This window comes from Marmota flaviventris, chromosome 10 (genome assembly GCF_047511675.1).
Source record: "Marmota flaviventris isolate mMarFla1 chromosome 10, mMarFla1.hap1, whole genome shotgun sequence".
Classification (NCBI taxonomy): Eukaryota; Metazoa; Chordata; class Mammalia; order Rodentia; family Sciuridae; genus Marmota; species Marmota flaviventris.
In genome coordinates this window covers 104430408-104442783 of record NC_092507.1, presented here as the reverse complement: position 1 = coordinate 104442783, position 12376 = coordinate 104430408, and the positions used below count along the sequence as shown (strand labels likewise).

At 38.3% G+C, this 12376-nt stretch overlaps 1 protein-coding gene across 3 annotated transcripts in view; it reads right to left on the bottom strand.

Moving 5' to 3' along the window:
* Positions 1 to 4856: 4856 nt before the first annotated feature.
* The window catches only part of Lrig2 (leucine rich repeats and immunoglobulin like domains 2), a 159581-nt gene continuing 152061 nt past the window's right edge, over positions 4857 to 12376 (bottom strand). For all 3 annotated transcript variants that reach the window (XM_071618209.1, XM_071618208.1, XM_071618210.1), the window contains one exon: positions 4857 to 10991. In XM_071618209.1, coding sequence (XP_071474310.1) covers positions 10768 to 10991 — 224 coding nt within the window. In that variant the 3' untranslated portion in view covers positions 4857 to 10767. The remainder of the gene's footprint in view (positions 10992 to 12376) is intronic.

The window sequence follows — 12376 nt, the reverse complement described above, 5'->3', positions numbered from 1 at the left end:
ATCTTACTTCTTTGTTCCCAGATGCACTTATTTTTGCTTTTTTGCCCATAAAAACGTGTCAGTTTCCTGCTTTCTGGCAAGCATGTCTCAGTGTTTGCAGATGCTTTTGTCTGAACTTCTGTGAGGCTGGGGTTGCATTAGAACCTCAAGCATGCTAGCCAGTGTGTTCCCTGGCTTCATTTCCAGTTTCTCCTCAAGGGTCTGAGAATATTAAAATTTTTTTGGTGGTGCTAGGGATTGAACCCAGGGCCTTGATACATGCTAGGCAAGCCCTCTACTAACTGGGCTATATCCCCAGCCACTAAATCTTTACAGTGCATTTCAACATATAAAGAACTAACCCAGAGGACTGAAGATGTAGCCTAGCACACACGAAGCCCTGAGTTCAATCACCAGTAAGGAAGATGGGGAGAGAGGAACAGAACCAACTGGGATCAGAGGACAGTATAAACTAAAAGAGAAGGAGCTTTGGGGCTGGGATTGTGGCTTAGCGGTAGAGTGCTCGCCTAGCACGGGCGGGACTCGGGTTCGATCCTCAGCACCACATAAAAATAAAGGCATTGTGTTGTGCCCATTTAAACCTAAAAAAATAAATATTTTAAAAAAAAGAGCAGGAGCTTTGAGGCATATGACTTTAGACAAATATCATAACCTGACTCAATTTCTTTATTTGCAAAATTCAGAGCTGGAAATGTAGCTCAGTGGGTAGAGCCTTGCCTGGCATGTGTGACTGAACACACTGGATTGAATCCTTGGAACTGGGGGGGGGGGGGGGAGAAGTCTACCAACTGGCTGGGTTGCTAGAAGACTATTTTAGTTGGCCATAAAGAGTTTAGTAGACTGGATGGCTTAGACAATTTGTTTTTCATCATTCCGGAAACTGGAAGTCCAAGATCACTCAGCAGATTGGGTTTCTTCTACAGGTTCTCTACTTTGGCTTGCTGATGGCTACCTTCCCCCACCACCCCCTCTTTTTTTGGTACTGGAAATTGAACCCAGAGGCACTTTGCCATTGAGTTATATCCCAGATGGATCCTTTTTTTTTTTTTTTTTTTGAGACTGAGGGCTTTAATAAATTGCAGAGGCTGGCCTCAAACTTGTGATCTTCTTGCCTCAGCCTCCAAAGTTGCTGGGATTACAGGTCTATATCTCCTTGCCCAGCTATGTTCATCCTCTCCATGAGTCCACACATGGCCTCTGATCTTCCCTCTGTGCTCCAATTTGTCAGTGTCCAGTTTTCTCTTCTTAGGAGGATTCCAATTACATCAGATTAGAGTCTAAAGACTTCATTTTAACTTAATTACCTCTTCTTTAAAGACTTCCATCTTAAAATATTATATTCTGAGGTGTGGGGATAAGGATTCAACATGTGAATTTCGGGGAGACAAAATTCAGCTAATAAAAAAAATCAAGTGACACGGAAGGGACTTGCTAAAAGCTCCCTTTTCTCCTTTCTTTGGCATAGGAAAAGAACTTGTGCCTTGAGATCATAAAAACATCATTTCAACTCCTGGTTCTACTGCTTGTTAATTATGTGATCTGGGGCAAGTTGCTTTGTCATCTGTAAAATGGGGATAAGACTACCTCCTTCAAAGGGGCTGTTGTGACAATACTGGGGTAGGTAGAATATCTTTGCTATCAATTGCCTTATTTCTTCCCAGTAGGGACTGTGATTATGCTTCCTATATGCCTTTTTTTTTTGGTCAAAGTGCTTTGACAACTGGCTTTAGTGATGATCTGGGAACTAAATCACTGGTGACAAATCTGCAAAGATTTCAATTAAACACTGGCTGAGTAAAACAGAAGTGGCAGATGAAATAGCCCCAACAGGACCTTACTCAAGCAACTACCCACAAGTCCACATTAGGCCTCACAGTGCCAGACCATCTCCTTCCCAGTATGATGCATGTACTTCCCTTAACCTATCCTGTGATAGAATTTTTTAAATATATTTTTAGTTGTAGATGGACACAATAACTTTATTTTTTAATGTGGTGCTGAGGATTGAACCCAGTGCTTCACAGGTGGTAGGAAAGCACTCTACCAAGTCACAAGCTGCCCATCCCAGAGCTTACTGACCAGAAAGACCGTAAAGCAAACAACATTCTGCAAAGGATTCTATTCAGCAAACTCCAGCAGCAGAAGCAGCAGCTTAACTGAAAAGTTGTTTTAATAGTTGCTTTTAGTCAGGAAGGCCTCTGGACAAAAGCCCCGTCCTCCAGTTTCAACCACTCCACACCAGCAGCATTAAAAGGAACCTCCAGAAATGAGTATGACCCGTCCCATCATACCAACTGCATTGGCACAGTCCCAGGAGTGCTCCCCTAGAAGCATTCTGTACCCATCACCCACAAATGATCTGCTTGTCCCTGATGAAGTAGATATTGAGAATACAGTTAAAAAATCTTAATAGCTGTCTAACAATAATTCTATGTTTGTTGAATCTGTAATACAAATTTTATGTTTGAGGCTGGAGTAGAGGTCACTGGTAGAGCTCTTGCCTAGTGGGTACAAAGCCCAGAGTTCAGTCCCCAGCACTGGGGGGGGGGGGGGGAGCTGGTATTTTGTCAGTTTATTTTTCTAGATATTGTACTTAACAAAATCATTGATCTAAAACAATGAGTCCTGCAGCACACGCAGCTTAAACACTGGGTTACAGCTTCTAAGTATCTATGAATGTGAACAAGTATCTTTCAAAACTCAGCAGGATGCTGCCACTTAGGCCTTAGCACATCCCAATCCAAAAGAAAAAATAAATAACACTTTTTCATTCTGCTGTATGAGAGAAAAAAATAATAGTCATTTTCAGAAATTTAATAAGTTTAAATTTAATCAATTTCCAGGTCCATTCTAAACTTTGACATTGAAAGTGATCAATGCCCAGCAGGTTTTTACATTTAGAGACAGGGTCTCGCTGAGCTGCTTAGAACCTCGCTAAGTTGCTGAGGCTGGCTATGAACTCGCAATCCTCCTGCCTCAGCCTCCCAAGCCACTGAATTTAAAAGTGTGTGCCACAGCACCGGGCCTCAGACCCCAGAAAGCTTTACTCAAATGTGTATGCAAATTATGGACAAGATACACTGCTCAGACCAGGCAGTATCATAGGGGAAAATCCTGTAACCCAAGGAAATTCTTGGGTCAGGAAATCTGGATTCAAATCCTTGCTTTATTGTCTGAAAGATTTTTGATGTTGGGTATGTGATAACGTATTTCACTGCATAATTGTTGCCACTACAAAATCATAGCATCCTGGTTGTTTCAGTCCAAAAATTGTTTTAAAACTTTTCATCGCATAATTGTTGCATGGTATAGTTCTGTTCCACAGCTGCTTAAAAAGGTAAACAGGGGCTGGGGTTGTGGCTCAGTGGTACAGTGCTTGCCTCAAACGTATGAGGCACTGGGTTCAATTCTTAGCACAACTTATACATAAATGAAAATAAAGATCCATTAACAACTAAAATAATAATAATAAAAAGGTAAACAGAGCAGTAATGTATTCACCAGGGCATATGGATGTGGATCTGTTTTCTTGAGTACTGTGAGCCTCAAACCTAGAATTCTCAGTACATGAGCACTAGTCAGTGTATTTCCAAAAGCTGACTTGCGTGGCCTATTGAGAGTGCTGCAGTACTAAGGGTAAACAAACCTTATGTGAGTGGCAATGAGGATGGTGCATCAGGTAATGAAAACAAACACAGTGGCACAGAATCTTTGGACAGATGATTACACTTTCTAAGTCCATACTTCACAACACTATAGTAAATTTTCTCAAATGTAATATTTCAACTACAATGTACAAAAAAATTAATGTTAACTTTTTTTCAGAAATATGTTCATTAAACTGTCATAAAGAAATGATGTGTGGAAGTGAATCCTAACACACCCTGGGGCCCCCTACCAGAGCACAACTGGAATGTAACCCGTGAAGTTCCTCTAAACCCCCCTGTCCCTCCTGATCGAGTCACAGACTTTGGGACAGGAGTACCCTGTGTTATTTGCTAGTAAACCAATAAACCACCTTTTTCCTCTTCCTCAAAAAAAAGAAAGAAAGAAATGATGTGTGTCACTTTGGACTACTTAATTTTAAGGTATATTCACAAATATTCTAGGCATCCTAATCCTGCACCAAAGACAGTTTAGTAATAAAGATTTTTAATACCAGAAAAAATATTTGTAAAAAGTTTAAAAATGGTTGCACTCCTTTTTTGCAAAAATAAATTGGCATAAAATCCATGATTATATTGTGAAATAGAGTAATCTCACTGAGCCAGTTTCCTTAACTACAAAATGTAGATTACAATTATCTACCTGATCTACATAATAAGATTATATGAGATTCAAATGGATATTTCTGGAAAGTGCCTCATAAAGACTAAAGTGCAAGAGATGTACACAATGGGATCAATAGTTTAAGCCCAGTCTTCAAAGAGTTGATATTCTGGGGAAATGGTCCCCAGAATGGTAGTACAACTACAGAATACTGATGATCTTCAAATATTCTGTTGATCTAAGATTTACCAAACTAGAAATGTTGCCTTCAAGTTCTTCCTTGTGCAGAAAGCACTCTTACTTCCTAATGAACTAAATATGGATGTGCATATTTAGCACATCCAAATCTGCCAGGCACCACGCACCAACGTAGACACTCCGAGGGAAGAAGCAGAAGACAGCTCCTGTCCTGCACAGCTGGCAGGTAGTGGCAGGCTCACAGCAGTGTGTGAGTTGGCAAGAACCAAGAAGAGCAACTCTTCCTGTTCCAACTCATTCAGCTATCTGAAGGCTCACTCAAAAGGACACAAAATCAGAAATGAACCATTTCACTCCTGTACTTTAGGCAAGTGAAGACAAAAAGACCGTAATGTATTTTAGCTTTATTGAAGACATATTACAGTAGACAAACAAGTAGACAAAACACATGCTCTATAAAATATACATTCTTATGTGTGAGAAAATATAAATATCAGGAAAGAACCACATCGAACAACAAGTTGGCTTACACTTACTTTTCTTTAGGTACATCTAATACCATGGCTGCTCAGACTGACATCCTCTAATAAGGGAAAAAGAGAACAGGGGAAAGTATAGGGTAGAATTAAGTCTCTATGGATCAAGAGGCCACATTAAATAGCCAGGAGATATTTCAAGAGCACTTAACCACCTGCTGATCAATTTCTCTTCCAAAACAGTTATAATTGGCATAAGACCACTTTACTTCTTACATTTGAAAATAGGCACAAACAAGTCAAGCTGTTTCTTCACCTACCCACACCCTTTGCGGATTATTAGGACTGATAAGAAACAGCACACAACCTTGAAAGAGGGGGCTTGAATCTTAACTCTTAAAACACACACCCCTGGAGACTGGAGATGTAGCTCAATGGTAGGGCACTTGCCTAAAATATACAAAGCCCCAGATTTGATCCCCAACACCAGAAAACACAAACACACCACCTTACTACTTACAAGCCCTCCAGGTGATTCTTGGGGTTTCAAATGTTTTAAGTGCAATTTGTAACACATCTCTTAATACAGAACTTGGGGAAAGAAGGGAAGGAGGGAGGAAATAAATTAATTGGAGTACAATTTAAATAAATATCAGTTAACCTCAAACGAAAAGTTAAAGGTAGAAGAGGTAGGAAGGAAAAGCCCCTGCTGAGCTGAAATGAGAAAGATCATTTAACAGAAAAAGTTACTTGCCAAGAAAGCTAGCTCAACCTTCTAAGGTCCAGCTGTTTTCACAATTACCTCTATAATCTGTATTAATGAGCAAATTTAAAAATGAAAGCTGTCACATAAAATGATAGCACATTTGGGGCTCAGGGCACACACAGCTCAGGGGCAGAGCATGTACAGATTCAAAACCCAGACCCAGGGGAGAAAAAAAACCCAACAGCAAACTTACCTCTGTTGATCTATTACCCCCTTGGCATTTCTGTGGTATTATAATTATGAAAAAAGGCCACACCAGGTAAAATATTGAATATAAAACTGAACACTATAATTCCAACACCATTCCAACTGGGAATAGATAAGAAAAAAACCAAGTTCTCTCATTTCTATTTATGACATAAACACTTGAATGTGCACATATATAAATTTTTATATATGTATATAAAACATACATATACATACATGTACACATATATAAAACCTTCTTATGTCTCTTATCCATTCTCTATTTTGGAATATATCTTTTCATATTTAGTCAAGTTCAGAATTTTTTATCCAATCATTATCTTTATATATCCTAATATATCTGACACCAAAAAAAAAAAGAAGAAAAATTAATCAAAGAGCAAAAAGGAGAGTTATAATGCAACACAAGCTTTGAATTTTTCACCATAGTAATGCTGCTTGCATTAGTTCTCTTTAGAACAAGTCCATAATTTTACATTTTCAGTCATGATCATGGGTCACATCCTTTTTGTTACTCATGGTCCCAAAGTTCTTTAGTTTAAAAAAATTCTGAGCTGGGAATGTGGCTCAGTGGTAAAATGTTTGCCTAGCACATAAAAGACCCTGGGTTCAATCTCCAGTGCCATCAAAACAAAACAAAACAAAAACTGAAGTACTCTCAACTAAACACAAAAGATTTTGAAGGGTAAAATTCTAAGACTGTCAGATTGCATGGAAAGTTCCAACAGAAATAAAGAGAACTTAAAAGTCATCATGCCCATATTCCATCTCAAACAGAAATATAACACTATTAAAAGATTATTAGATTCTCAATGTACCTTTCCCCCAAAAGGCTGACTGTTCCACTTGTCAGACAAATGTGATTGTTTAGAGAGTTAACTCATATAGAATTATTAGCAGGTATATGGTGCACTTTCATGTAGATGACACCTGTCCTGTCATTTCATATGACAACCTTTAAGTTAAGGTTTTTATAACATCTCCCTTTAGGGAGATAGGAAAATGGGAAACAGTCTAAACTGCTTTAACAGCCTAAGTTCCTTTTATAACCCTTTAATGGGCAAAGTACAGGCAACACGAAAGTTACAGAAAAATACACACTCAAAGCATTCTGATGTGGCACTTTAAGGTGCAACTGTACACTGGGCCAGGTTCCTGACATTTCCTATTCTAGAAAGTAGCTTGCATACAAGGAAAGTATTTAGAAGATGCCGATAAACAGAAAGTTAATGGCTTAAGTAGAGTTCCTGTGTTAGTAAGACTTCAAGTTCAATGAAACTGCAGTATGGTGGTGCATGCCTGTAATCCCAGTGGCATGGGAGGCTAAGGCAGGTGGATCACGAGCCCAAAGCCAGCCTCAGCAATTTAGTGAAGTACTAAGCAATTCAGTGAGACCCTGTCTCTAAATAAAATACTAAAAAGAGGGCTGGGGATGTGACTCAGTGGTTAAGCGCCCCTGGGTTCAATCCCTAGTACCAAAAAAGAAAAGAAAGAAAAAACCTAAGAGGGGCACAAATTAAGAACATTTATGTATCCCTATTAAAATGAAGGGATAACTGGGTAGGGAGACAGATTTCTCTTAGCATTTGTTTGCCTTTCTTTGCAACATCCCTGATTAAATTAGCATTAAGCGGACAATGTACTGATAGAAAAAAGCATGGGTAAGCCATCAATCCTGTTTACATTAGATGGTGAAGCACTTGATCAGTGTTTTACGTGGTTAGAAATACATGCACACCTGTAATCCCAGCTACTGAGGAAGCTGAGGCAGGAGGATCTCAAGTTCTAAAAAGCCTAAGCAACTTTAGCAAGATCTTGTCTTAAAATAATTAAAAGGGCTGGACATATAGTTCAGTGGTAGAACATGTGCAAGGACCTGGGCTCAATCCTGTACCAGAAAGGGAGAGGGGGGAAAAAAGCAATTAAGTAAATTCTTCCTAGGATTAGATGTTGTAGTTATTATTTTAAGACCCAAGGTAGGCTCTTTGTATTTAGACAGATTCCTGACTAGTTATTCAGGCAAGCTTGGAATATGTGGGTGGAGGTTTCAACCATTTGAGCTGATATAAGGAAGGATAACCTGGCTCCTCAGGGCACCAGACTTTGACACCACTGTCAGCATGAGCAGCATGGAGGGAGCACACCTGGATGGAGAGAGCAGTGATTCACACACTACAGTCTCTAGAGCAGTGACGCACACCTGTTTTCTGCCCTCTCCACATATAACAGCTAATATTCGTGGGCACAAACTCTGGCAACCCAGCCTAACTCCACATTTACCACTTAGGAAAATCTCTCTTTGAGTTAGAGTACGATAACTTTGAGTACATTAGAAAGGGAAGCAAGGCACAAACTAGTTACAAATTAATTGTGGCCCACCTCTCAGATGATCTTGATACTCTGCTGTGCTGTAATTCTAGCATTCAGATCTGCTGCTCTAGAAAGCAAAGGTTGATTTTTCAACTGAGACAAAATTATTTAAGGTTACTGATGATAACTGTTTAGAAGTAGAATATTTTGCCAGGCAGATGGTGCATGCCTGTAATCCCAGCAGCTCGGGAGGCTGAGGCAGGAGGATCAGAGCTCAAAGTCAGCCCCCTGAAACTTGGTGAGGCACTAAGCAACTCAGTTGAGACCCTTTCTCTAAATAAAATACAAAAAAGGCCTAGGGATGTGACTCAGTGGCTAAGTGCTCCTGGGTTCAATCAAAACAAAATTTTTAAAAAAGAATATTTTTCCTCACAAGTATTTGTCTGTTTATGGTGCCAGGGACTGAACCCAGGGGGACTCAACCACTGAGCCCCATCCCCAGCCCTTTTCTAATTTTTTATTTTGAGATAGTGTCTCACTAAGTTACAGAGGCTGGCTTTGAATTTGGAATCTTTCTGCCTCAGCCTCCTGAGTCACTGGGATTACAGGTGTGTGTCACCATGCCTGGCTCCTCAAGAGTATTTCTTACACCATTATTCCTACTATAGAGGAAATAAATATGGATCAAGTTAGAGCAAGCAGTATCATTCTTGTTCAACTCTAACAAAATACTTCACAAAAGCAGCTTTTTATTAAAGTGGCATAATCCTCTTCAGCTCCTAAAGGAGCTAGAAAGGGCTGGAAAGAGCATCTAGTAAAATAAAATGCCTCATTTCATAAATGAGGAAATTGAGCCTAGGAAAGTCCAAGGACTCACGCTTGATTACCCAGCTAGTAAAGAGCAGAGTCAGAAGTGAACCAGGTTTCTTAATTCCTGTCAGTCCAGTACAACCAATACCACAACCTCCTAAGAAGAGAGTGCAGACTGAAAAAGTTTAGAAAAACTGTCATATTTAAGTTCAAAGTGAAAATGAACAGACTCTGACAGGTGCAAGAGGAAAAAGGTAACAGGTGCAAGAGGTAAAGAAGTGCTGCTGCCCACAGGAGAAAAACTGATTAAAACCAAGTAGAAAATTCAGCTAAACTTTATGACAAAAAGCTGAGAAAGGATGTGAGTTTAGAACCCTGGATATGCATGACTTAGATATTTTTAAGAGGTTAAAATTATATAGTTAAGATTATTAGAATAGAGAATCAAACAGTGTATAAAGAAATCTGACAGCACAAAGAAAGAACTTTAATCCACTATATTTCATTAGACTGTTAAGTTCTTTCTTCACATAAAGCTCTTTGCTATGAAATTTGAAGAAAAAAAAACTTTTTGGCTTAAATAATCACTTGTAAAAAAAACAAGGACCACTCTAAAGCTTTATAGTATAGGAACATCTTCTGTATGCTCTTCCTAAAAACAATACAAACACAGGAAGAAGCAATCTTTGGTTTCCGTGTCAATGAAGTATTTTGCTGAAAAAAGATAGTCCCCAAACAAGTCTTCTTCTGTTTATAAGGTTGTGATGAGACAGCCAGGCTCTGAAACAGCCTGGCTTTTAATGCTAGAAAGGGAATGTCACCTGGTGCTTGTAAATAGATGGCAAATGATTAAATGTATGAACCGTCTGTCGTGAAGCAGTTAATTTCACCAAGACTGTGTTATATGTGCATAATCACCAAGTACCCTGCCTCTATACATATACTTAACAAATAAGTTTTTAGAACTTTAGACAGTTTTTAGATCTAAGTTATACAAAATCTTTGATCTGAGAAGCTGCTGTCAATATAATAACTAGAGACACATTATATATAATTCTGGCATATCAAAAATATTTACATTACAACCAACACACATGGTCAATGAATAGAAAAATTATTTATAAATACACACATATTTACAATGAGTTCCCTGGGCAATAGGGACCAAAAAAAAAAAAACCTCAAGAATACAAAAACTTTTGACCTAATACCAGCTGGTCAAACTGGGATTCTTGCTGAAGACCTTGAATATCAAAGCCCCAGGCTCAACTACCTGCTTAAAACCACTGAAGAACCCCAGGCACACTTCCCAGAGGGCTCCAAAGTTATTTTTGCTCTTGGAAGGTAGAGTAGAACATCAAAGCAGTAATGTTTTCTCAGGGTTGTTCTGAGAATTAAGATAATTCCAGCAGGTTAAGCAGCAATCAGACCTTCCTGATAGGCAAAGCACACCTCGGCATATCTCCATGGAACCATCAGGAAGCACATTTGTCTTGTATTTTCCTCTGCCAGTGCTGCATAATTTTGATTTGATATACCCATTTCTGTCAGCTGTTACCCTTCCTTCATCAGGCATAAACCCAAATGCCTGTCCTACCTTGGTGTGGTCAGATGTAACCATGAACAAAGAGTAAAGCAAATGCTGACTTTGGGGTTTCTTCTGAACTCTGAGGTAGTAAGTACAAATTAGTTCACTTTTGTCTCTGCCCAGATTTTATCCTAGAGTGGGTTTCATGTACCCTCACTACCATCTTGAATGTTCCGAGTCCTACTAAATTCAAAAGCATGGTCATGTAACCTGTGGCAAGGCATGGGGGAAGAAGAGTCTGGATCTCTCTCTGCCAGGCCTTCATTTCGATGAAGTTGTGGTGACTCAAGGACTGGTTGTTGGGAAAAGGGCGGATGAGACAGGCCTAATTCTCTGTTTATGTTCCACAGAGGCTGTTGCAATGTTTCTGAGAATGAAAGACAAGAATTATCAGTGGTGACTAGGATTCAAAATTAATTTTCTAAAACTTAATGTCCTTTTAACCAAAACCCCAAAGACATAAAGATGCCCAGTATTCCTGAATAAGAACATGGAGAACAAATGTGTATTTGCCATATTCTTAGCCACAATTAAAAAAACATAACCATACAAACATTGAATACAGTAGTAATGACAATACTGTTCAAGTGCAAACCCAAAACAATACAGCTCTTGAATTTTATAAACTATCACTGTTTTTTGTTCTGTTGCCAATAGCAAACTGCTTTTCCATTAATGGAGACTCCATGCCTTTCAAGCATTTTAAATATGATAATATTTATAAATGTGTGATTTGGAGGAATTGTTTAAATTTTTTTTTCCTAATTTTCATTCTCTTCAGAATAGATTCTTTCAACAAGTAATTTTTTTTTAAAGACAGAGTGAGAGAGAATTTTTTTTTTAATGTTTATTATTTTTTTTTTTTTTTAGTTTTCGGTGGACCCAACATCTTTGTTTGTATGTGGTGCTGAGGATCGAACCCGGGCCACACGCATGCCAGGCGAGCACGCTACCGCTTGAGCCACATCCCCAGCCCTCAACAAGTAATTTTTAATAATGACTGTGTTGACTTCAATTTTTGTAGTGTAATGGCTATGTTAAAGATTAACTATCTGGTCTAACTGAAGCCAATACAGAACTTGCAGCTATGTTTTTTCTTCAGTGACAAATAAAATACTTACAAAATTAAAAAAAAAAATTGGAACTGTGGCTATTAGATCCTTATATTCAATGAATTTAACCAATTAATTTCTGAAACTATGCTGTCTTATGCTCATTCAGCTATTATTTTAGTGGTTCTGCTACACCAAAAATTAAATACTATACATACATGGAAAATAACTAAGAAGACAATGGTATCCTTATTATAATGAAAGTTTCATGATACATGAGTAATAACTGCTGATTTTGTGCTGCTGTTACATCTTTAAATGTTTTTGTTTTAAAAAACAAACAATCACTGTACTGGGGTTTTAGCTCAGTGGTAAAGCACTTGCCCCACACACGTGAGGCACTGGGTTCAAACATTAGCACCACATAAAAATTACAGAGATATTGAGTCCATCTACATCTAAAAAAATAAACAAACATCATTAAAAAAAATCATTGTCTTCTAACTTCTAGAATGTAAGAACCAAACAAATATAAGCAACAAATAATAACCAAAAGCAACTATATTAAATGACATTATCTATACTCTGGTTTCAAAAAAATCTGCATTTCTCTCATTTTTATTACAGTAGTGAACTATTTTCCTAAAAACTACATTAAACATTAACTTCATTACATTAACTTCACCTGGTGCATTTTGGG